General features: G+C 45.3%; 1 protein-coding gene across 2 annotated transcripts in view; it reads left to right on the forward strand.

Annotated features, from left to right (window-relative positions):
- GGTA1 (glycoprotein alpha-galactosyltransferase 1 (inactive)) overlaps positions 1 to 21984 on the forward strand; it is a 64138-nt gene extending 42154 nt beyond the window's left edge. The window contains exons 3-8 of one of the 2 annotated variants that reach the window (XM_061199990.1): positions 227 to 315; positions 5876 to 5911; positions 7653 to 7718; positions 8427 to 8528; positions 14561 to 14698; positions 19438 to 21984. In XM_061199990.1, coding sequence (XP_061055973.1) covers positions 227 to 315; positions 5876 to 5911; positions 7653 to 7718; positions 8427 to 8528; positions 14561 to 14698; positions 19438 to 20131 — 1125 coding nt within the window. In that variant the 3' untranslated portion in view covers positions 20132 to 21984. The remainder of the gene's footprint in view (positions 1 to 226; positions 316 to 5875; positions 5912 to 7652; positions 7719 to 8426; positions 8529 to 14560; positions 14699 to 19437) is intronic. The other variant, XM_061199991.1, reaches the window with a different exon arrangement.
- The last annotated feature ends 2710 nt before the right edge of the window (positions 21985 to 24694 follow it).

Here is a 24694-nt window from a genome sequence, read left to right on the forward strand (position 1 = left end):
GTGGCCTTAGCGTCCTTCCCAACCCAAGCAGCCCCGTCAATTCATTGAACTAGCTAATTTGCCATCACAGGCCTATGCAGTTTAGGGTAGAACATGCTCCTTAGCTCTCGTTAAATATTCATCAACTTTTCCTTTTAGAAAGGATATGGGTAGAAGCATTTCTTAAAAACCATTTCCCATTCTCAATATTTAATCTATTTTTCCCCCTCTTCTTTTCTTTTCCCAGGAGAAAATAATGAATGTCAAAGGAAAAGTGATACTGTCAATGCTGGTTGTCTCAACTGTAATTGTTGTGTTTTGGGAATATATCAACAGGTAATTATGAAACATGATAAAGCGATGTTAATGAAAGTCTCCTCTAATCTCCAGGTATCAGCCAAGTCAGCAGGTTGAATTAAAATTAGGATTAACTGACACCATAAAGAAGGGATTCCATCCTTCCTGTATCCCTGAGCCCTAGACTGTCTTTAAAATCATTAGATCTTCATGCACCTTCTAAGTAATTAATTATCTTCCTTCCTGCCATGTTCCTAATGTCTTGATTTTTATACCTTTGTGGTTCTGGGTAGGCTAGAGCCAGAAACAGGTCATATTAAGACCAAAATGTCATATTAAATTATTTATATGACCAGATATGGAAATTACCTTAAGAAATTTCAGACAGGAATTCCATAAGAAATCCACCCTGATTTTTGCAGTCCTAAAATATTTGCAGAGTTTAAAGGAACAACTCAAGGTTGTTGACTTTGGTGTAAAATACACTCTGAATTGCTGGTGATTCATTTGTGCCTGGCTAAAACTTTTGGGTATTTTGTCTTTCTTTTAACCCTGGAAAGCAAAATGAATTAAATATTTCTGAGTTTTCAAGTTCATCAGTGGATTCACCCCAAATATTTGAGCTGCTTCTGTGTTTTTGGAAACTACCAGTGCCTCGGAGATTCCAGCTGCAGAGGCCTCTGAAAGAAAGGAGTCTCCACAAGTGGCTACAAAAAATGCACGATGGTTTTGACTTAAGAGGCATTGGTGCAGCTCAGCCTTTCTTTCAAAAAGGCCACCTTACAATTCTGGGCCAGGAGAGCTGTCTCGTCACCATTGATATTTTCATGGTGAAGTGTCTTAGAAGCCTCCCAAGTTCAAGATGATGGCCTGGATGAACATTAGAATGTCTCTTTCAATTCTTAAATTCTAAGATTTGATGAGCCAGCAGGACAATCTTGGCCACTTATAAAGGAACTGCACCTTCAGGTACATCAGTAGAAGGAGGATTCTCTAGACTCCAGAGCTGTTATTCCCCGGGGTGCTGCATAGATCTAACCGCTTCTGGAGTGTTATCCTGTTTCATTCTGAACAACTCATTTTAAGAAAAACAAGACAAGCTAGAGAGTGACCCTGTTGAAGGGGTCTATAAACCAGGTCTTTCGAATTGAAACTGTGGGTACCTAGTCCAAAGAAAAGATGACTCAGTGTTGGATGCAGGGACCCTGGGGCTTCCTTAGATACTTGAGGGCTGAGGAAATATCCTCGCTGGAGTCTGGAGCTAGGCTGCCTGGGGCTGGTCCTGTGCTGCCACCACTTACCTCCTCTGTGACTTTGGGCAAGTTACTCAGCCACTCTGTTCCTCAGTTTCCCTATCTTTAAAAATGAGAGAACAAACTTATGGTTACCGGGGGGAAGGGTGGGGGGAGGGATAGTTTCATTTTTAAAGATAGGGAAACTGAGGAATAGTTAGGGAGTTTGGGATTGACATGTACACACTGCTGTATTTAAAATGATAACCAACAAGGACCTACTATACAGCACAGGGAACTCTGCTCAATATTATGTAACAACCTAAATGGAAAAAGAATTTGTAAAACAATAGATACACATATATGTATAACTGAATCACTGTGCTGTACACCTGAAACTATCACGACATTGTTAATCAACTATACTCCAATATAAAATAATAAGTTAAAAAAAAAAAAAGAAATGACTGATGAATAGGTGGCTGTTCTCCCTGTCTTGGTGAGTGTATTTGTGGAGCAGACCAGTTTGTATACCTGTAAAAGCTTTAGTAAACCTGGATTTTTTTCTTTTTTAAATAACAGTAGTACCTGCTTCATAGGGTTGTTGGATTAAATAAGTTATTGTGTATAAAGCACTTAGGGCAACACACTCAGTAAATGCTAGCTGCTATCACCATTATCATCATCATCATTACCGCCATCCTCATCATCTGCTCAGAGGGCAGAATAGGACAGGGGATTTTGGCAAATAATAGAAGGAAGATCTCTAGCAGTTGGAAGAATCCAACAGAAGAGCGAGCACCCTTTGGGTTCCTCCCCTGAATTGAGATGCTTGTGTAGGTAACCTTCAAGCTCTGAACGCTTGGTTGGATAACCTTGGTGTTTTGAATTGCAGCCAGAGTCATACTTCCATATTTTGGGTACTTCACAAAATTAAATTATGGGAGCCAAAGGCCCAAATGTGCATGTTGGCACTGGCCTCCCATAAAGAGGGTTGTTTTGCAGTGCTGGGCACACTCTTCTCTGCACAGTAACGGGATCAGGTTCTGGCTGCTCTTCAGGGCCATAGTCTGGCACCCAGACTGCAGCCACATAATTCTTCAACGTGAGGAATCTATTTGAACGTCTGCAAGAGGTTTAAAAGGCAGCAGATTCTTTGCCACCCTGTGAATTGGCCATGTGATGATCTGAGGTGAGCTGAGGGCACCAACCTTAGACAGGTGGGCAGCACTGTAGCTAAAAAGGGCTGTAAAATAACTCAATCGAACACATCAACTGATCAGGAAAGAGAACTGTTGTCAGTAGAGCATCCTGAAAGAATGTTTGATTTGAGGCTGGATAAAAAAAATTCTTAGAATTTTAGAGATGGAAGAAACTTTAAAAGTTATAATAAAGTAATGATAGTGAGGGTGATTTTGACGATAGCAGCTACTAGTTATTGAGCATTTGCAGGTGCCAGGAACTGCACTACGCATTCCCTCCAGTTCTTAAAATAGGCCTGCAAGTAAGTATTAGTCAGCATTTCCAGATGAGGAACACTGAGTCTCCACAATGATAAATGTGAATGTTCCAGATCACATTTTCAGGAAGATTTAGGTCCGGAGCTGTCTGATTGCAGCCCATTCTCGACCCACGATACAACCCTTCCTTTAGTTGACAGTTCCCATTTTTCAAGTGACAAAACAGAGACCAAATAGGTGAAATGACTTAACAGTGAATTTATGTCCAAGTTCTAACTGGAAGTCAGATCTGATTTCATCGTCTGGGGCTCCTTCTTGAGCTGGTTGTTCATGCCGAGTGCTGTGAGGGATACAGTGTGAGCCAAGGAGAATTCCTACCCTCAAGGGGTTATGCTTTGGATGGAGCAAGCAGACGTACACACCAATAAACCAAAAATGTGGGACTTCCCTGGTGGTACAGTGGTTAAGAATCCGCCTGCAAATGCAGGGGACATGGGTTCGATCCCTGGTCCGGGAAGATCCCACATGCCGTGGAGCAACTAAGCCCGTGCACCACAACTACTGAGCCTGCGCTCCAGAGCCCGTGAGCCACAACTGCTGAGCCCGCGTGCAACAACTACTGAAGCCCGCGCACCTAGAGCCCGTGCTCCGCAGCAAGAGAAGCCACCGCAATGAGAAGCCCATGCAATGCAACGAAGAGTAGCCCCTGCTCGACACAACTAGAGAAAGCCCGTGCGCAGCAACAAAGACCCAACACAGCGATAAATAAATAAGTAAATAAATAATTTTTTTAAAGTTAAATTTAGAAAATCAAACCAAAAGCCTAGATAAAGTTAAATTTAAAAAAAAATAACCAACAATGCGAAGTGGAGGAAGGACATCAGAGGGAGAGAAAAGGGACCGTGAGAGTTCAAGAAGGCAAAGATTATGTTTGGCTTAGAGAGGGATCTATTTTTTTTGCCTTCATTTACAAATATTTATTGAGCACCTACTATGTGCCAGGCACTGTGCTAGGATCGTACCAAGGAAGGCACAGAAGAGGTGGCATTTGAGCTGTGCCTTGAAGGATGAATGTGTGTCAAACGCCATACACTGCGGCGTGGGTGTCGCTGTGACCTGAGATGTCGAAGGCTTCTGGGAGAGGAGGGTGCAAAGGGCAAGATGGCAAATTAAAAAGCTGGGACAAGGTGGTGAATCTGAATCTACATATCGATGCCCTGAGTGCCAGGTGGGGGTCTGAGTGCTGAGTTGCAGCAGGCCCGCCCCCTCCTGTCCCCTCTCCCTTCCTCCTCTTGTAGGGCGTGGAGTCAGAATCCCCAGGTTCAAATACTGTTTCTTCTCCTAGTAGTACAACCTTGAACAAAACCACTTAATGTGTCGGTGCCTCTGAGGAAGAATAGAACCTCCTTCACTGATTGTTGTGAGGATTTAATGAGCTAATGCATGTCTATTGCTTAGAACAGTCCCTGGCCAAGTATTAGCTATTATGAATATTGTCAGATCAATAAACAGATTTAGAAACAAGGGATGTTAGAGCTTGGTCCACAAGTATTGAGCTCAGAGGGGAAACCATAGGTGGAAAGAGGGCATGCATTTTACTCCTACCAGGAGATGTGGACTCCCAGCAGGGGCAGAAGGCAGAGTCTGAAACAAATATTAGTCATTTTTTTTTTTTCAGAGATGAGGGCAGCTGGGGCCAGAAAGGCGCTGAGCCAGGGCATGTGCCTGAGCCCAGGTCCAGAACTCTTTCTACCAGGCTCTCTCCCTTTTGTTCACAGGGAGGAGAAGTGAGCAAGTAAGGTTTAGCCATTGGGCACAGCTTCTGCGCGCAAAACAATGGAGGAATCTAGTACTACAAGTCCTGTCCCTTTACCCCCCAAATGTCTCTCAAGTCTGCACTCCTCTCCCTCCATCTCCTTGGCTGCCTTGACCTGGGCCTGGACCACTGCCAGCACCTCATGACTAGTCACCCATTATCTACTCTCACAAGGCCTACAGATAGGACCCTATTCGTCTCCTGCCTAAAACTCTTCAAGGGCAAAATCCCCAGCAGGCCCCAGTGAGGGGGCCTCTGGCTACTTCTCTGTTTATTTCCTTGCACATTTAAATGCCTCCTTCCTTTCTCAGGGCCTTTGCATATTTTTGTCTCTGTTAGGGACACTCTTCCCAGTTCCTCTTCCCCTGGGCTCCTATTTATCCTTCAGAACTCAGCTAAAACATTATCCCCTCCTCTGGGAAGCCTTCCAGGTCTTCCTGTTAAGTGCTCCTGGTTACTTATGCTTTTTTTTTTCTGCTCTCCCCACTAGCTTGTCTGCATCACAAGGACGCATAGGGACTGTGTCTGTCTCAGCCAATACCATATCCCCAGCACTTGGCATGTAACACACTGTCAGCAAGTATTTGTTGAATGAAGGGAGGTGGGCCCCTAGAGGAGTCATATAGTCGCTGGTCCAGTCTTGTAGGTGCCTTCAGATGGTCTCACTGCCTCCGTTAGCTAAAGAAATGCCCTTTGAGGCTGCTCTGTAGAAGGCTCTGAGCTGGTGGTGTGCTGGCTGTGCAGTCGTTGGTTTTAAGATAATCCTGGGTGATTCCTGAGCAGGTGGCAGGAGGGGACTTGTCTGTGGAGCCTCTCCCTCAGCAAAGCCACCCTGGACAATGGAGAGCTGCCATCTTTTTTTTTTTTTAACTGAGATTTGAGATTCTCCGGAGACCTTCTTCCCGCCCCTTGTTCTGAGTAATCCAGAAGTGACTGAAGTCCCTTGATATCATTGGTTCTATCTCAAAGGAAGGTGGAAACCTGGGAGTAGACAAAACCCGAGCTCTCAACTCAGCCCAGGGCTTCAATGATAATGGTTTTCTCCAAATTAAAAGTAACGTGATATGTTTTTATTTCTCATTTGCTTTTAGCCCAGAAGCCTCTTTGTTCTGGATAAACCAGTCAAAGTAAGTGCTTTGAATTCTAGATATCTATGGGATGCCTCCCATGTCCACTCTGGCACCCCTACAGTCCATTCTTAACATGGCAGGTGGTGATGCAGCTCTGGTCACAGGTGGAGGGGAGGGGTCCCAGGGGTCTGGCCTGTACTCCTCCAGCCCCCTAGTCTTGCCTTTATAGAGCCATGACTCTTGTTTTGTCCTTGCTTCTCATCAACTATCTATCTCTTTAAGTAGTGTTGTCTGGAGGACATTCCTGCCTTGCTCATAAAAATAATCAGAGTAGATATTGTCCATTATGCAGCCCACTACATGTTGTATAAAGACCCCTGCAAGAAATTTTGTTGAGACAAAGGATCAGGAAAAAAGTTTGGGTTTCCCAATGAACTAGTGTGTGTAGGAGGAGGAGGAGGAGGATGATGATGATGATTGGCAGTTAGGACTCTGTAAGCCTTCATTTTTCTGTCTTTGTCTTGGTTGCCAAGAAGCTCAGAGCAAAGTGTTGTGCTTAACTTGTACTTTCCTCGGCCTTCATTTCTGATATAATTTCTCCCCTGGTGTTAAATCCTGGCTTTTGTGCTTACATGCCATGGGATCTTGGCAATTTGCTCAAACCCACTCAACCACTATCTCAGCCATAAAATAAAAATAAAGGTAAAACCTTTATTCTCAGAGTGGCTGAGATGACCCAAGTCATGTGAAAACACCTACCTGAGTGACTAAAATGTTCCTCTGTTTCCTTTTGTTTTTGTTTGGTTTGTTTAGTTTTGTCTTTATTCTTGTATTGTTTCCCTATTTATTGAAACCATACCTTTTTTTTTTTTTAATTTTGGAAAATTTATTAATTTTATGCAAGTGGGAAAAAGAAAAGAAAAGTAACCATGCCTTCTTAATCACAAACCATCTCAAGCACTTCTTGAAAGTAGATGGGCTTTAAAATAGGTTTCTTATTATTTATACCCATTCATGCCTCACCACCTTATTTGTCCAACCGAAGGGCATTGTATCCCCTGGCTTCCCCCTCTTTTGCCTCCTCCGGAAGGTGCCCACCTTGGAGAGACTCTCACAGTGAATGTGGACACTTCAGCATGTGTGTGGTGAAAGTGGTTCTGATTACAGATTGCTGAGCTTCTTTCTGGTTTAGAGACCCTCAGATTTCCTGAGTCTGTCACTGCTGACCTTTGTAGCAACTCAAATTCTCCTCGTTTAGCAAAAGACATCATTCTTGGAAACGTGCACTGTTTTCTTGAAAGATGCCGACTTGCTACAGTAATTTTCAACTTAGAAAGCGCTTTTACATATGCTACTTTGTTTAGTCTTCAAAGCCACCTTCATGGTAGATTTATTATTGTTGTTGTTGTTATTAGCATCTAACTTTTCAGAGGAGAAAATCAAGCTTCAGAGAGGGAAAATGTCCGATCACAGTCACACAACTAGTAAGTGGCAGATCCAGGACCCAGAGTTATGTATTAGTTACCTCCACATCTTGTCATTCTTCTCTCCTTCTCTCCCTGCTAGGGCTCCCTGGATGAGCTGAGTGCCAGGGGACGCCCAAGGGAGGGGAGATCCAGGGAGTGTCAGGTCCATCCTCTCTCATTCAGCTAGAGCGGCGTCGCTTCGGTTCATTTTATGAATTAGTGATATAAAAAAAATTTTTTTTAAGTGACCTGCCATAAAAAGTGTTTGGAAACCCCCCAGTTTGGGACTGCCTCATTTTCTAAAAACGTTTGTCATCTTTTTCATTTCTTAGAAACCCAGAAGTTGGTGACAGCAGCATTCAGAAGGGCTGGTGGTTTCCGAGCTGGTTTAACAATGGGTAAGGCGGTCAGACGATGATCTGTTTATCCACCCGGCACTATAGAGTCCAGATAAAATGGTTTCATATGGGGATATTTGTATATGTAGAGCTGATTCACTTTGTTATAAAGCAGAAACTAACACACCATTGTAAAGCAATTACACTCCAGTAAAGATGTTAAAAAAAAAATTACAAACTAAAAAAAAAAAAGTGGTTTCACAGCCATAAACTCAGTCGCTTGTCTTTCTGGCCTATTGGAAGCACACAAGGACTCTATTTCATGGTTGGGACTGGGACATTAAGTTTGGTTTTCATGTTTTTGTTTTTTCCCATTTAACTTGAGGATGAGTGAAATTCAGGCTAAAGTTGGGATTGCAGGAAAGACTGTCATACGCTAAAATGTTTTCATGAGGACGGTTTTATGAAGTTTCCCTCCCCCTGAAATAACCTGATGGTTGTTGGGTCATTAAATTGCTAACTGTGCTGACCTGGGAGGATAATAAGAAAGGTGAGTACTGCACCTTTGCATCAAAAGTACATCTTTATGAGTAAACGTTTGGTATCCTGAACCTTTCTCCAGACATTCACTTGGTGCACATGTTCTCTGCCTTGGCACCCGTTTTTGCAGGATCCTCACTCACCTCCCTGCCTTCCTCAGCTTGTTTTCCCTCCCTGCCTTAGATCACCCTCCCTGCCTTCCTCAGCTTGTTTTCCCTTTGTATGTAGGACCCACAGTTACCACGAAGAAGAAGAAGACATAGACAAAGCAAAGGAGCAAAGAAAGGAGGACGAAGAAGAGCTTCAGCTATCGGACTGGTTTAATCCACAGTAAGAAAAGAAGCATCGCCCCAAGTCCAGTAAATCCATAGCTCAGCAGTGGTGGGGGGCTGCATAGGCAACAGTGCCGTGGAGAACGTTCCTGACTGAGGAGACAGAGTCCTAGCATCTTTTAGACCTTGAAAATAGATTAGATGAGAAACTGAGAGGCTGGATATTTTGACTTAAATGCTTGAGCAACAACGACAGTGATTCTGACAGCAGTGGCAGCAAATGAATCACAAAATACTGGGGCTGGAAGTGTTCTTACAGGCCACGGGGTGTTGTGGAAAGCCGCAGAATCTAGAGTCAGAGCAAGAAAATTCTGTGATTCGGTTAACTCATCTGTAAAATGACAATGATGATCCAGAATCTCACAGGGCCATGCACACATTCTTTAGCATACAACAAATGTTTATCAAACACCTATGATATGCTAGCTGGTGTTTTTCAAACTACTGGTCACTACCCATTAATGTGTTCAGAAATTAGCTGAATGGGTTAATAACAGCTTTTTTAAAAATCAAAATCAAATGGAAAATCAGAAGGTATCACATGAAGTAAGGATAGGTATTGTTTAGTGGAATTTTTGCTTCTGTATATATGTGTGTGTGCATATGTGTTTGTGACAGAAGATGTATTTCTCACTATGAGTCATGGTCAAAAATTCTGTACTAGACATTGTGTTAGGCACAGGAGACAGTAGAAATCAATCAGTATGGTTATATTCAAGAAGTTCACAGTCCTGTAGGGGCACTAGGTATGCAACTAGTATTTGCCATGATTGGTAAGGAGGTGTGATCAACCTGACTTAGAAGGATGCAGTTTGGGGGTAAGGAGGTAGGAGCTGTCCGGGATGACCATGAGGCCTGAGAGACTGGTGGGTGGTGGTGCCATTGACCAGGAAAGGGTCTAGGAGTGGTGGTGGGGGCATGAGGGGCGATGAGCTCAACTGGGGATGTATGTGGATTCAGGTACTTGTGGGGCATCTGGACAGAGATTCACAGGGTACCTGTCTTGGTCATTCAGGCTGCTATAACAAAATACCATAGACTGGATGGCTTATAAACAACAAAAATATATTTTGTACAGTTCTGGAGGCTGGGAAGTCCAAGATCAAGTCCCCAGAAGATGTGGTGTCTGATGAGGACCCACTTCCTAATGTATACACGGTCATCTTCTCACTGTTTTCTCACGTGGTAGAAGGGAAGAGGGAACTCTCTCAGGTCTCTTTTCTAAGGGCACTAATTCCATTCATGAGGGTTCCACCCTCATGACCTAATCACCTCCCTAAAGCCCCACCCACTAATACCATCATGTATGGGATTAGGTTTCAACACATGAATTTTGGGGGGACACAATAGTCAGTCTATAGCAGTGCCCATAAGTGTGGCAGAAGATATGCAGTAGAGACGTAGGAAGAGGAGCCATCAGAGTGCAGGTGGCGATGGGATCTGCAGGCCTGGATGAGGCCACCAGGTGGATGTCTGACATCAGCATTTAAAGGGCCAGTGGAGGAAGAGAACTCTGAAAAGGAGCAGGAGCGGCTGTAGAGGTAGGAGGAGGACCAAGGGAGAGTAGTATCTATTCCAGCATGAGGGGTCTTGGGCTCTGGAAAGACTGAACATGTTCTGGCAAGTTCTCTTATTGTTTTGGGATAAGGGATCCATGTCAGTGTGAAAGGATGGGGAATTTTGGCCTCCCATGTGTCATTTGAAGAGCTGGACAATGACATAGGGTAGCCATCTATGAGATGCTAAACCATTCCTGGAAATGTAAGAATATGGAGGCACTGTAGCTTTGACAAGCTCCTTAGGTGTGTGTGTGTGGGGGGTGGTGAGACACCCCCGCCCCCGTGCCCCGCGCCAAGGGCCAGCTAGATGAGCTAGAGTTGGTCGCCAAGCTCCCTTCAAAGGAGGGTGGCACGCTTTTACTGTGGTACTTGTGCTTTGCGGAGTGGGACTTGGGAGGCGGGGCTAGGGCTGAATTACTGGGGTCAGAGAAGAGGAACAGCTCACAGCCACCAGCTGTCACTCTCTCCACTCTCCCCCACGCACGGCTCAGTTTCTCCTCCAAACAACTGACGAGCAGATATTTAAAGAATACTGATTTGTAGTGACACCAAATCTAAGCCTTCTCAGGAACTAAAGTATATTTCTTGCATAACTGAATGAAAGATGAACAATTGAATTAATAAACAAATATATTTATAGAAATGTATCCTTTTCTGTAAACTGTCTGAAACATCTTAAGTATATTGTGTATACATTTTTACATCAGTATCACTTACTCTCTGTATCATCACATCCTCTTAATTTTCCTCCTGCTTCTCCCATCTCCCTTCTCAGTCTCCTTAACTGGGGCCTCTCCCTCTTCCCAGCCATCAAATATTAGTTTCTGGAGGCTGAGTCCAGTATCCTCATCTCTTTTCTTTATACCATCTTCCAATGTGCTCTCACCCATTTCCATGGCATTAGATACCATCCATGGGAGAATGACACCCACATTTATATCTTTAGTCCAAAGGTTTTCCCTGATCCCCTGCTTGTGTCTGACTGCCTGCCTGACATCTCTGTGTGTCTCACGTGACCCAGATGGAGTTCTTGATTCTACCCCACCCTCATTCTTCTCATTCCCCATCTCAAGCCAGAGTCCAGGAGACCTCTCTGATTCCTCCTTCATCCTGTCCTTCATCCATCCTGCAGTCTAATTCATTTACATGTTCTGTTAATTCTTCCCCCCAAATTCTTCCCACATCATCTCCTCGCCATCCCACAACCACCACCCTTGTTCATGTCACCATCAGCTCTTGTCTACGTGCTGCTGCCTGGAAGGAGTCCAGTAAATAACACATTGTATGCATTCCACACCTGTTTTGAACTGCTGCGTGATTCATAGAACTTTAACACTTCCTCTTCCCCACCCTTGGGGACCACAATGTACCCATAAATAAGTACATAAAATGTAAAAGCTACCAATTACCTAGCTAGGTGTGTGTTTGGGTTATGGAGGCCCTTTTATTTTGTAGGAAACCTTTAGTCTGTACTGGTGGAACCCCACAAGCTGAAGTAACACAGTGGGTGCCCTGCTTGAAAAGAAGGCATTTGGGCAGTTTCCCATCTTTCCTGGTACTTTTTCCTCCTTTTAGAGCCCCATCTTCGTAACCTTGGACATCTTTTGCTCTTACACATGTGTGGTTTGCCTGCTGTCACTTGTCTTTTTTTTTTTCAGGGTGGGGTGGGGTGGGGTCTGAGCAGAGGTTCATCCAGGAAGCTGATCTCGATCATCTTCCCACCCCATCTTCCTCCCCACAGCCTGCGTTTTCAGCCTGTCATCTGGCTTCCTAGTCAGGGTTGCTGACATGTTGGAATTGCCAGTGGAATTTAGTAATTGACAGCTGGGAAATAGAACATTTTAATTTTTAATGAAACGTTAATTTTTAATATTACTGCTATTTTTGTTTTTCCTGCTCAAAGGACTCTTCCCAGCCAAGTAAACAAACTGGACACTGGTGTCTTGACTCAGTCTTTCTAGAAGGTGTAGACTGAGTGGTCGTGCAGTGGAGGAGCATGTGGTAGGCTGACCACCTGTCAGGACTGTGAGACTCTCAAGGGGTAGGACGGGTCTCATTCCTCTGATCTCCGTGCTCAGCCCTGGGCCTGGCACAGAGCAGAGACTTAGCAGATGTGCATGGTGGGGCTGAGGGCCCTGGTCTGGCCCCTCCTGTTGATTAAATGGCTAAAGGTGTAGTTCCCTTCTCCTTCTCACCTACCCCTGCTTTCTTTATTTGTGAAACGGGTGAGGACAGCACCCACTCTAGAAGGTAGTTGTGAGGATTCAATGAGAGAATGAAAGTCAAGGGCAGCCCCTGTACCCCGAAGTATTAAATAAGAATACCGTCCTTTCCTCCTTTTTCTCTTCCTCTTTCTCTTCCTTTTCTTAAAAATAATATTACTGGCTTGCCAAATGTTCAGCTCACGCATGGCTGCATGGCTTAGCTGATGGGCTGGGACAGAACTGCTAAGAGATCCTTGACAGACAATGCATGAGGTGACAATGCATGGGCGGGTTTGTATTCAGAAACATTGGTTATAGAATGATAAGCCGTGTGTGTGTGTGTTTGTGTGTGTTGGTTTGAAATCCAGTCATTCAACAAAGCTGGGAGTTTTATGTGACTAAAAGCATCACATAAGCTTCTAAAAACAAAACAAAAAAAACTCATCATTTCTCATTCTGCACTGATAAAAAATGCTGAAGTAGTAAGTTGAGTGGAAATGACTGACAAACCTGTGTTTTTACCCCAGTTCATCAGCCTAGCAAATAAATATGCAATATAAGAAGCAATAGATATAGTGGTTCAGAGCACAGACTACAGAGTCAGGTTATCTGGGTTCAGATCCCAGCTTGGCTCCTTACTAGCTGTGTGACCTCAGACAAGTTATTTAACTGCTCCGTGCTGCAGTTTCCTCATTGATAAAATGGGACTCAAAATAGCACCCACCTCCGAAGGGTGAAGCCCTTGGTACTGTGCCTGGTCCCATAGGAAGTGTCCAGTGTGTGTTCGTTACATCATTAGCTGTTTGGCCTCGGACATGTTAACAAGCCTTTCTGAGCCTTGGTTTTCTTATCTGTACCATGAACATAACACATGGCAGGGCTTTTGCAAGGACTACATGAGAACGTGTATGTGAAAGTGTCTCACACAGGTTGGTGCAGAGTCCAAAATAGCTTCTTTCATGATGGAAGGAAACCAAGAGCAGCTCGCCCTGTGCAGCTGTGCAGCGGTCTGACCCGGGTGGGAGGGCAGAGCTGGGTGGGCTTTGAGACTCCAGACAAGGTGGGGAGGGCCGCGAGAGCAGCCTGGCGGTGTCCCTCCCCGTCTCTGCAGGAGATTCACTGTGTGGGGAAGAAGGAAGCAGCCCTGAAGCAGGGCACAGGGCAGGGGTGGGAGTGCTGAGTCAGCTCCAGAATAGGAGTGCAGAGCTTGGGGACAGAGGGACAGGAGGCATGAATGAGACTCTACTGGGAGTTGGGGCGAGCAGGGGGTGACCCAGCCTTGCCCAGCCTCACTGGAAAAACTCAGCTTTGCCCCTGGGGGTTGAGTCTAAATGACTGTGTTTCAGTTGCTACTTCCCAACAGGCAAGTGCAGTCACTTCCAGAGCAAATGGGGGTCGGAGCTGAGTCTCTGCCACCCCCTCCCATCCCCCCACCCCGCCTCGGGCTGGGCCCCAGCTGCTACTCAGCCTTTCTGCATTTACTCTTCCCAGTTTGGTGTTTCGTCGTTGCTCTTACGTTGTTTCCGGTGTTTGTGTCGGCTTTGCCAAGTCCCTTTCAAGTGTTCTGAGTGCAGAGGACATCCTCCCCTCCTACCTCCCCCTGCTTTGTGCCTTTAGTCAAGAGGCCACGTGGTCTGAGAGAGGTCGGAGCAAGAGCCCCAGCCTGCAGGGTCCCTTCTTTCCTGGGTGACCGTCTCCTTGTTTGTCAAATGAATGATAAACACCAGAACCCCCTTAGTCTGGGGCCCTTTTTGCCCTATAACCAGGTTCCAACCCAGAGATCCCCTTCTAGCAAAAGGCAAATTGAAACAGCGGCTTCTTCCTCTTTCAGCTCTCATGGCACTCTCTGGTCCCCCTGCATCAAGCACTAGGGCTTTCTCAGGGTCAGATGGCACCCACAGGGATGAAGAACACCCAGAGATGCCACTGGCAGCTTAGGAAGGGGCTGGGGAGACAGCAGGAGAGATTTAGAAGGAAGATGAGGACAAGGAAAGCAGGAAGGGGGTGGGGACAGAGGGTTTGAGTTGTACAGGTAAGGTCCCCACAGGGTCCCCCAACGCAGCCCTCAGAGACACCTGGGCCAGGGTCTCCTGTCCCTCACCCAGAAGATGATGCAAATGTCATACCACCAGCCGACTGTTTGAGGTTAAACTACAGTCGGGATTCAAGGACAGTCACCATAAGCCATGGCTGACCCGTTTTCCCTCAGACTGTCTCTGCCCTCCCTTAAAAGCCATCCTGATTCATGCACTCTGTTTTGTCACCAGTAAACGCCCAGAGGTTGTGACCATGACCGGATGGAAGGCGCCGGTGGTGTGGGAAGGCACCTACAACAGAGCTATCCTAGAAAATTATTATGCCAAACAGAAAATTACCGTGGGCTTGACGGTTTTTGCTGTCGGAAGGTAGGTGTTGCCAATAAAACTGACTTTAACTTTTTCTTGTTCCACTGTCAGAAGGTTGGCGAGGGGCCCCCTGGGCTTACGGAGGCTGTTTGTGACGTGTCTGAATTATTAGACAGGAGAATGGAGTAATAGGACCATTTCAGGCTCATTTCTGCTGAGGCCCCAAAAGGCTGAGAACAAGACAGTGATCGGGGAGTCGACAACTTCCCACCTCATTGAGGGCCTCGGTTGCAGGTAAGAATGTCTGCTGCACCCACTGAGCCCGGAGTCTACAGCACGCCCACAGCCGCCTCTGCCCTGATCTCCACAGCTCTCTCTGGAAATTCCAAAAATGCCAGCTGTTAGACAGCCCAAATGGGCGTCATTGTTTCTCCTACACTCTCAAGACCCCGGACCAAGGACCAGGGAGAGGAGTGACCTAAGTGCGGTGGTTTTCCACATCAGCATGGCTGACCACTCCTCCATGGGTTCCTGGGCTGCTTCCTGCCCCATTCGTCCTGGAGACTTCGGCCCCAGGAGATTTGGCTGGTCAGAACTTCCTCTTCCAGAGGTTGGATAGGTTCCTGTTTCAGCTTCCATTTCCTTGTTTAGAACATTTCTCCCCAAACTGCAATCATTCTTACTTAAAAGTAGTAGCAGGACTTCCCTGGTGGCACAGTGGTTAAGAATCTGCCTGCCAATGCAGGGGACCTGGCTTTGATCCCGGGTCTGGGGAGATCCCACATGCCACGGAACAACTAAGCCCGTGCGCCACAACTACTGAGCCTGAGCTCTAGAGCCCGCAAGCCACAGCTACTGAGCCCGTGTGCCACAACTACTGAGGCCCATGCACTCTAGGGCCTGCATGCCACAACTACTGAGCCTGCGTGCTGCAACTACTGAAGCCCACGCGCCTAGAGCCCGTGCTCCACAACAAGAGAAGCCACTGCAATGAGAAGCCCGTGCACCACAACGAAGAGTAGGCCCCGCTCGCCACAACTAGAGAAAGCCCGTGCACAGCAACGAAGACCCAATGCAGCCAAAAATTAAAAAAAAAAAAGTAGTAGCTGTAATCTTAGTTTAAAATACAATATAACCCATTTTGTTCTTTTGAAGATTTTTTTTTTTTTCCAAAACAAAATTAAAAGTTCACTTTTCCTATTAGCCTCCGCCCCCCCCCCCAACCCCCTCTATGGGGCTTCCCATCTGTACCTTTTCCAAAAGCCACATGGAAAGTTGACCTCTCGCCTGTACAAAGAGAGGTGAAGGCCCAGGATGATCTGAGTGAAGATCTGAGCGTTCTCCCGAGACCTCCAACCCAGAGCCCAGAAGCCATCGCCGTCACCATACTGATCAAGTCCTAATGTCACTGAATGTGCTGATCCCAGGGGCCTAGGCAGCATCTCTAATTGAGAAGGGTGACCGGAGTTTTGACATTTTTACTAGAAGAATCTGTACTGTTATGAGTCGGGAGCAGATGCTCAGCTCCCCTTATCCTTTGGTATGAGAGGGGACAAGCCAGCCACACTGCTGACTGATTTAATCCTGATGTTTCCAAAAAGAACAGAACGTTGCCGGCGGCTCCACAATGGTTTCTGCCACCTCCTTGCAGCTTCTCAGAACTAAACTGTAAGTCGCATATCCTGGTGAAATCCATGTGCTTTCCGCTCGGGGGCATGAGAGGACTGTTTGTACTCAGCAGCTATAAATCCTCCCAAGAGTGGATTTGGACTATTAGGAGGTATGATGTTTGGTTTGTTTTCAAATAACAATGCACAGAGCCAACCGCAGTGCTTTAATCTCTAAACAATGTTAAACCTCACAAAGGCCCCCTCCCTTCCCCTGGGATTGTCTCCCAGGCTTCAGGGTGCAATAGATTGTTCTTAAAGTTCCAGAGTATGGAAGAATTTCCTGACCACCAGCCCCAGAGCCATGTTGAAGTCCCTCTTTATACTGCTCCGATATATTCTCTCCATTTAAAGAATCAATACTGTCAACGCTGGGGTTTCCAGAGACCAATATTAAAAGCACAGTTTATTTTTGTACTAACGAAAGGGAATCCAAGCAGCAACCAAAAAGCAAAAAGAAGTGCCAGTTATTATTACTCACGAAACACCATAATTGGCCGTTAGCGTGATCAGCAAATTACACTTATTCCACATTCACTGAGCATGAGTCTGGGGGTGGCACGAGTTGTGTTAAGCCAACCAACTACTCCTTCTTCCCCTTCTCTATCATCCCCATGGCTTCACAAGATAGCGTGTAGCTTGGCTTACAGAAGACACGAACATGATGTTTTGTTTTGTTTTGTTTTAATTTATTTATTTAATTTTATTTTTGGCTGCGCTGGGTCTTCGGTGCTGCGTGCGGCCTTTCTCTAGTTGCGGTGAGCGGGGGCTACTCTTTGTTGTGGTGCGTGGGCTTCTCATTGCGGTGGCTTCTCTTGTTGCGGAGCACGGGCTCTAGGCGCACGGGCTTCAGTAGTTGTGGCTCACAGGCTCTAGAGCGCAGGCTCAGTTGTGGCGCACGGGCTTAGTTGCCCCGCGGCATGTGGGATCTTCCCAGACCAGGGATCGAACCGGTGTCTCCTGCATTGGCAGGCGGATTCTTAACCACTGCACCACCAGGGAAGTCCCAAACATGATGTTTTTTGAATGAATAAGTAAATAGCTAAAATACTACTGCATATCTATTAGAATGACCCAAGTCCAAAACACTGACAACACCAACTGCTGGCGAAAATGTGGAGCAAGAGGAGCTCTTATTCACTGCTGGTGAGAGTGCAAAATGGTACAGCCACTTTGGAAGACAGTTAGGCAGATTCTTACAAAACTAAACATACTTTTATCATACGGTCCAGCAATTGCACTCCTTGGCGTTTACCCAAAAAAGTTGAAACTTTATGTCCACACAAAAATTTGCATACAGATGTTTATAGCAGCTTTATTCATAATTGCCAAAACTTGGAAGTAACTAAGATGTCCTTTAGTAGGTGAATGGATCAATAAACTGTGGCACATCCAGGTGGTGGAATATTATCAGTGCAAAAAAAAAAAAAAAACTATCAAGGCTTGAGAAGACATGGAGGAACCTTAAATGCACATTACTAAGTAAAAGAAACCAATCTGAAAAGACTACATACTGTACGATTTCAACTATATGACATTCTGGAAAAGGCAAAACTATGGAGAAAGTAAAAAGATCAGTAGTTACCAGGGGTTGGAGTGGGGAAATGGATGAACAGGCATAACACAGAATTTTTAGGGCAGTGAAAATACTCTGTATAATACCATACATAATGAAAGATACCTGTCATTATATATTTGTCCAAACCCATAGAATGTAAACTGTGGACTTAGCCTGATAATGATGTGTCAATGTGGGTTCATCGACTGCAATGCATGTGCCACCCTGGTGCTGGACGTTGATATTGGGGAGGCTGTGGGAGGACGGGGGAGCGGGGGGGTATATGGGAACTCTCTGCAATTTCAGCTCAATTTTGCTGTGAACCTAAACATGCTCTAAAAAGTAAAATCTATTTTTAAAAAAGGAAATGAGATAGTTAAAATAAGGTTAAATCAGAGCTTGTTTGCTCTGGTATTGGGATGGGTCTTATAATGGCGGTATCTGGTTAATGGATTGGTGTTTGGGGTGACCAGAGGGAAATTCACAGGGCGAATGTGTAATATGGAAGGATATCTATGTCCCATAACCCATTCTCTGGGTCCCAGAGAAGGATAAGAGAGTGGCGATGGTTAGACTTAATGCATCCCCAAAGGACCCAAGGGTCACGTCAGCCTTGCATCTGGTAGGGCAATGGCAACGTTGGAGTATAGGTTGGGGTTTTCAAGGGAGGCCTAAGAACTAGTGCCCCCTGATGTTGATTGAAGGGTACAAACCTGCAGTTATCAGATGAATAAGTTCTGGGGATCTAACATACAGCATGGTGATTATCGTTAATAATATTGTATTATATACTTGAAAACTGTTCAGAGAATAAATCTCAAATCTTCTTGCCACAAAAAAGAAATGATAATTATGTGATGTGATGAAGGTGTTAACTAATGCTACAGTGGTAATCATTTTGTAATATCTGTGTACCAAATCAACACTTGGCACACGTTAAACTTACACAGTGATATATGTCAATTACATCTCAATAAAGCAGGAAAAAAAAAGAACTAGTACCCCCTCTGCCTACCCAAAGTCTGAATCAACTGATAAATAAGACAAGGGGCTAAGTAAGGCAGGTGGTAGTGAATATCACCTTCATTACAGTTAAAGCTGATACTGGAGAATGTGGCTTATATCTGAAGGCCCTGGGCCTCCTAATGTTGAACCACAGAATTAGAAAGACTTGGGCATCCAGGCACCTACAGCACAAGAAACTGCAAGCCTCTGGTTGTGGGAGCAGGGCCTGTACCACTAAGCTACCAGTACAAGGCCCAGAGCAGTTGAGAACACATGTTCTTTCCACCTGGCAGGCTTCCAAGAGTGAGAGAGGAGGGGGCGGGGCTGGGCATGCCCAGTCACCCTTCTAGAATCATCAGTCAGGTAAGTCACTCCACCTCCCCAGAGTTGAGTGACTGAATGGTGGAGAGTGGCCAGGAATGTCCTTCTGTGTGAAAGCACTTGTCTGGGATGGGGGAAAAAATAATTCCTTTCCTAAACTGCAAAATACAGACAAGATGATGAGAATAGCATGTCGCCTCCTGCAGAAATCCTAGAGGTTACATTTATCCCATTCTTCTTTGTTTCAGATACATTGAGCATTACTTGGAGGAGTTCTTAACATCTGCTAATAAGTACTTCATGGTTGGCCACAGAGTCATATTTTACATCATGGTGGATGATATCTCCAGGATGCCTTTGATAGAGCTGGGTCCTCTGCGTTCCTTCAAAGTGTTTGAGATCAGGCCTGAGAAGAGGTGGCAGGACATCAGCATGATGCGCATGAAGACCATCGGGGAGCACATTGTGGCCCACATCCAGCATGAGGTCGACTTCCTCTTCTGCATGGACGTGGACCAGGTCTTCCAAGACACCTTTGGGCTGGAGACCCTGGGCCAGTCGGTGGCTCAGCTACAGGCCTGGTGGTACAAGGCAGATCCTGACGAGTTCACCTACGAGAGGCGGAAAGAGTCCGCAGCATACATTCCGTTTGGCCAGGGGGATTTTTATTACCATGCGGCCATTTTTGGGGGAACACCCACTCAGGTCCTAAACATCACCCAGGAGTGCTTCAAGGGAATCCTCCAGGACAAGAAAAATGACATAGAAGCCGAGTGGCATGATGAAAGCCATCTAAACAAGTATTTCCTTCTCAACAAACCCACTAAAATCTTATCCCCAGAATACTGCTGGGATTATCATATAGGCCTGCCTTCAGATATTAAGCTTGTCAAGATATCTTGGCAGACAAAAGAATATAATTTGGTTAGAAATAACGTCTGACTTTAAATTGTGCCGGTAGGTTTCTGAATTTGAGAGAGTATTATTCTGGCTACTTCAGAAAAGTAACACTTAATTTTAACTTAAAAAAAAATACTAACAAAACACCAACACAGCAAGTACATATTATTCCTCCTTGCAACTTCAAGCCTTGTAATATGGGAGAATGAATCTATGGCAATCAGATGTAAATTCCTAGTGATTTCTTATCTATTCTGGGTTGGGGGGATACACTATCAGCTAAACCAAAAAAAGAAAAGAAAATTGTCATGGGCAAAGAGAAAGCCAGAAACACTCTACATGCGTCAGTTGACCTACCATAGAAAAGTATGCATAGGGAAGTGTTTGGCAACAAGATACAATTGTGAGCGGTTGTCCTCTTGATTTCAGTGTCTTCCTGTCTCTGCTGAGTCTAAAGCAACAGAGTTGCTTTGCAAACAGGAGAACTCTTAGTAGGACACAGTTAACCTTGGCAACCCTCAAGTGGTTTCAACAGCAGAGTACTTCAGGCCATTTGTAGTCCACGTCCTTTTCTTATCAGGACGTTGTTTGGCTTCCGTGCAAAGACTGGTCAAGACTCCCAGTGGATATCACAGTGACGAATGTTGGGAGTCACAGGGAATCTGATGAGCCAGTGGGTGCTCAGCATGAAATGAAAACAAAGCCTCAAAGTAAGTTTGCTATGAAATAGCAAAGAGAGAGTAGAAAGACTGGGGACTGATCACTGTGGGGGCAATGCCACCTCTAAGGGGAACAGGGCGTGGGGTTGGCACATAAATACAGCAGCATGGATCCAGGCGCTGAATGGGAGGCAATGTGGGTGGTCTCCAGTCTCCTCAACCGTTATGACACCAAGAGAAGTGTTGTCTTAGAAGATGCTTCTTGTTTTGGCCAAGTCATATTCGGTCCACCATGCTCTGGAACTTGAGTCTTCAAATCCTTGGCCAGAGGAAGTGGGTGGTGTCAGAGTAGACAAAGACCTGCAGGGGATTGAAGAGGCTTGCAAGGGGTTACGTTTCCCAGACCTGGGCTTCATGACAGTCAGTCATCAGCAAATCCTGCCACCACCTGCTCTAACCCTCAGCCCATCATGCCCCAACTTGGAGGGCTGACATCAAGGAACCTCTTGTTTTCCCCTGCCCCATCTGCACTACTGAAGCGTAACAACCAGATGTGTATAATAAAACAGTTCATTGATTTTATATCAAAAGTAGAGGGGATGGCAATGGGAGACCCAGTCTTCGTGACTGAACAGCTTAACATTCAATTCCTTTCTCTAAGAGAAGCTATGAAATCTTACATATTATTTAAAGTTAAGCAATTCAATGTAAAGGAAGTTAGGAGGCAACATTTACATATGCAGGCACGTTTATATTTTGCTTGTGTTCCAGTTTAGGTCACTGGTTTCCATTTTCAAGCAATTTACTTGAAGAGCCATTGCACTGGCTTGATGTTCAGCACCATGGGCTTCTTTGATAAAATCAAACCTCCATTTTCGCTACTGTTTCACTGTGCCTCCTAGTCTTCAATTCTTGCCAAGAATTTTCACAACCCAGCAAAACAAAACAAAACCATCAAAAATCCTGAAGAAGTGCCCTTGTAAAAGAAAAAGGAGATTGCAGGTCAGTTAGGACTCTTGCTTCTCTATAACTCAAGTTTTCTGGGATCCATTCTGGAGTAGGGAGAGTTCATGGTTTAATTCCCAAAGCAAAGAAATGATCTATCCTCAAAGATTAAAGGACTGATGTTTCCTTTTGAAGGAATCTTGATTTTTTTTAATTCACTTAAAGTTAAATTCCAAATGGACAAACTCAAGATGTTATTAATAGTTCGGTATTAAAATAAATAAATAAAATTCCTGATTTACAATTGAATAAATTATTTTCTCAGTATATTCTGGTCCAGTCATGGAGTGTGCATTTTCTCCCAAAGATGTTCAGAATTGTCAGTTGCAGAATTTTAAATACTTAGACTCCAAATAGTCCTTGTGTCCTTCTAAATATTTGTCCACTGTTACAAAGATAGGAAGAAGATGGTTGAGATTCGCTAACTTTTATAACAACGAATGCTTATATAGAGCTTCCCAAAGTGATACGCTGAAGTAATTAAGTGCCAGTAAAATAAGGCTTGCCCCTGAAGGTCTGGGTGGGGCACGAGGGCAGAGGGAGAAAACAATGCCATAACCATATCTGGTGGTTACTAGTCCTGACCTCTGGGGAATATATCTGGCCAAGGGAGCCCTGGGAGAGACTTGCTGAATTTCCAGCAAGACTGGGAGGGGGGGGTGTGTATTTATAATAAATACAAAAATTGAAGTGGAGCAGCCTGATGTAGTGTGGTGCATGGGATATGCAACAGGGCATGATTCCCTCATAGCAGAGAATTATTCCCATTTTGTAGATGAGCAAAGTGAGGTTCAGAAAGGTTAAGCCACCCAGCTGGGAAGCAACTGAGCTGAAGCTCACACCAGAGAAGCTGATGAGGATACATGTGTTGACACCATGCGTATGGAGGGCCATGTTTCCTATCAAGGAAAATGCTGCTTTATAGAAGAATCTGATAAAGGGGAATTTTTGCCATAAGAAGTAATATTTTAAAAGCTAGGTATGCTCCTAGGCCCGTACCACTTCCCACTTTTTCTGCACGAAACCGGCCCCAAGTGCATTAAATTAGTTAAAATGGATCATGTAAAAATAAATAAAAGACTCTGCGATCATTCTCAACTTTATGTTGTGCCTGCAGGGCCGCCATAAGCCCAGTGGGCGCTCATAAGCTGTTATACCAAGGCAGTGCCTCAGAGGGTAAAGCTGGGTGAGGGGGTGGGTGGAAGGGACAGCCATGCCTCCTCCTTCCACTCTGGGGCTTCCATGCAGCTGGAGGGGGAGAAGTTTCTGTAAGGCTAGAAGGGCCTGACTTCTCTTGTCCTTCTTGTAACGACTCATTTTCTCTCAGCCAAAGTCACTATGTGATTTACTGATAGTTATGGCAGTACTTACAGTTATAAGAATTTATTAAATCACTCTTCATTAAATGTACCTTATGTAAATGAATAACACAGGCATGGTAGCATACTCACAAGTGCGAAACATCATAGAAAGCATGAATGCATAACATACAATGCATACTTCTTTTAAGGTGAGAAAGCTGGGTTAAGTGGGGATCCATTGGTCAAAGCCTCAGGTCTGTAAGGGTGCAGAGCTAGGATTCAAACCCAGGACTGTCTGGCTCCAAATCCTTTGCTCTTCCCACAGCTTCCCTTACTCTCTCTTTCACATATGTGCACACACACACACACACACACACTTTAACCATCTTGTTTTTGAAATCTGGACAGCAAGGAATCACCACCAAAAGCTCTCAATCCTTGTCTTAGGAATTAAAGAGAGAGAACTTAGTAGACCCAGACTCTTCAGAGGCAGAAGGTAGGTCTAAACTCAGCCTGGAGCCACGCTGGAGAAAGTCAAATGGAACCTGAGCAATACGAGGCCCAGGAAAGTTCAAGGGCCAAGGGGGTACAGAGAAGGAGAGGACGTCTGGGAGGTGGAAACAGCTTCAGAGGGGCTGCCTCTGAATTGAGCTTTGCGGGAAGAGAAGGGGGTCACTGTGAGGAGTGGAGGTGGAGTGAGGTTTCAGAGGGAGAAGCAGCAGACACGAAGCACAGAGGACCGTGACGGGACTTTCACGGAGACCCCCCCCAGACGGCGCCAAGGCCTTGGGACTGGATGGGATCTCATAGCAGAGCCTGTGTGAAGAGCAGCAAAGAGCTTGAGAGGGCTTTGGCTGCTTGAGGGCTGCACATTCGCCCAGCATCTGCGGCTCTCTTTCTCCCTCCCCAGCAAAGCCTGGTCTCCTCTATGGAGTCTGTGTGATTTCTATGGAAACTAGTGCCATCGTTGGACCAAGTGACCCAGACTAAGCCAATCAACACTTTCCCTCCCCCTGGTGGCAATGACTGATTCGGGGGTGGGCAGGTGATCTAAACTAATGCAATCAAATTGAATCTCAGGTCTTTTACTGGAAATACGGACACATGTAACATTAGAAGCCACTAACACTTCTGGGGATCACAAGGGAGGTCAGCCTTAGGATGAAACTGACAATAGGACAGGAGGAGCAGGGACACTGAAGGAACCACAGTCCTTGATGACAACCCTGAGCCACGGGCTCCAGCCTTACCTAAAGCCTGAACTGCCTGTGGACTTTTCGAATGTGTGAGCCAATGAGGTCCCATTATTAAGTCACTTGGAATCGGGGTTTCTCTTACAACTGCAAATATCCCCACTGAACCCTTCTAGAACTGTGAGTTCCTTAAAGGCAGGACCATAGTCTGCCTTTGCATCGGCTCCAGCACCCATTACATCACCTCTCTCAGAGGCGCTGCTTAACGAATATCTACTAGGTGAATGAACGAATGAATCGTTACGTCCACTCCCGTCATGCCTCATAAGAAGTGCTTTTTTTAATCAAAAAAAAAATTTTTTTTGACTGTGGACTCTGTGTCCTATTACAAAGCAGATGCTTTTCTATCAGTATGGGAACTCGAGTCGAGCTCTGAGCTTCAGGCTC

Source organism: Eubalaena glacialis, chromosome 9 (assembly GCF_028564815.1).
Source record: "Eubalaena glacialis isolate mEubGla1 chromosome 9, mEubGla1.1.hap2.+ XY, whole genome shotgun sequence".
Lineage (NCBI taxonomy): Eukaryota > Metazoa > Chordata > Mammalia > Artiodactyla > Balaenidae > Eubalaena > Eubalaena glacialis.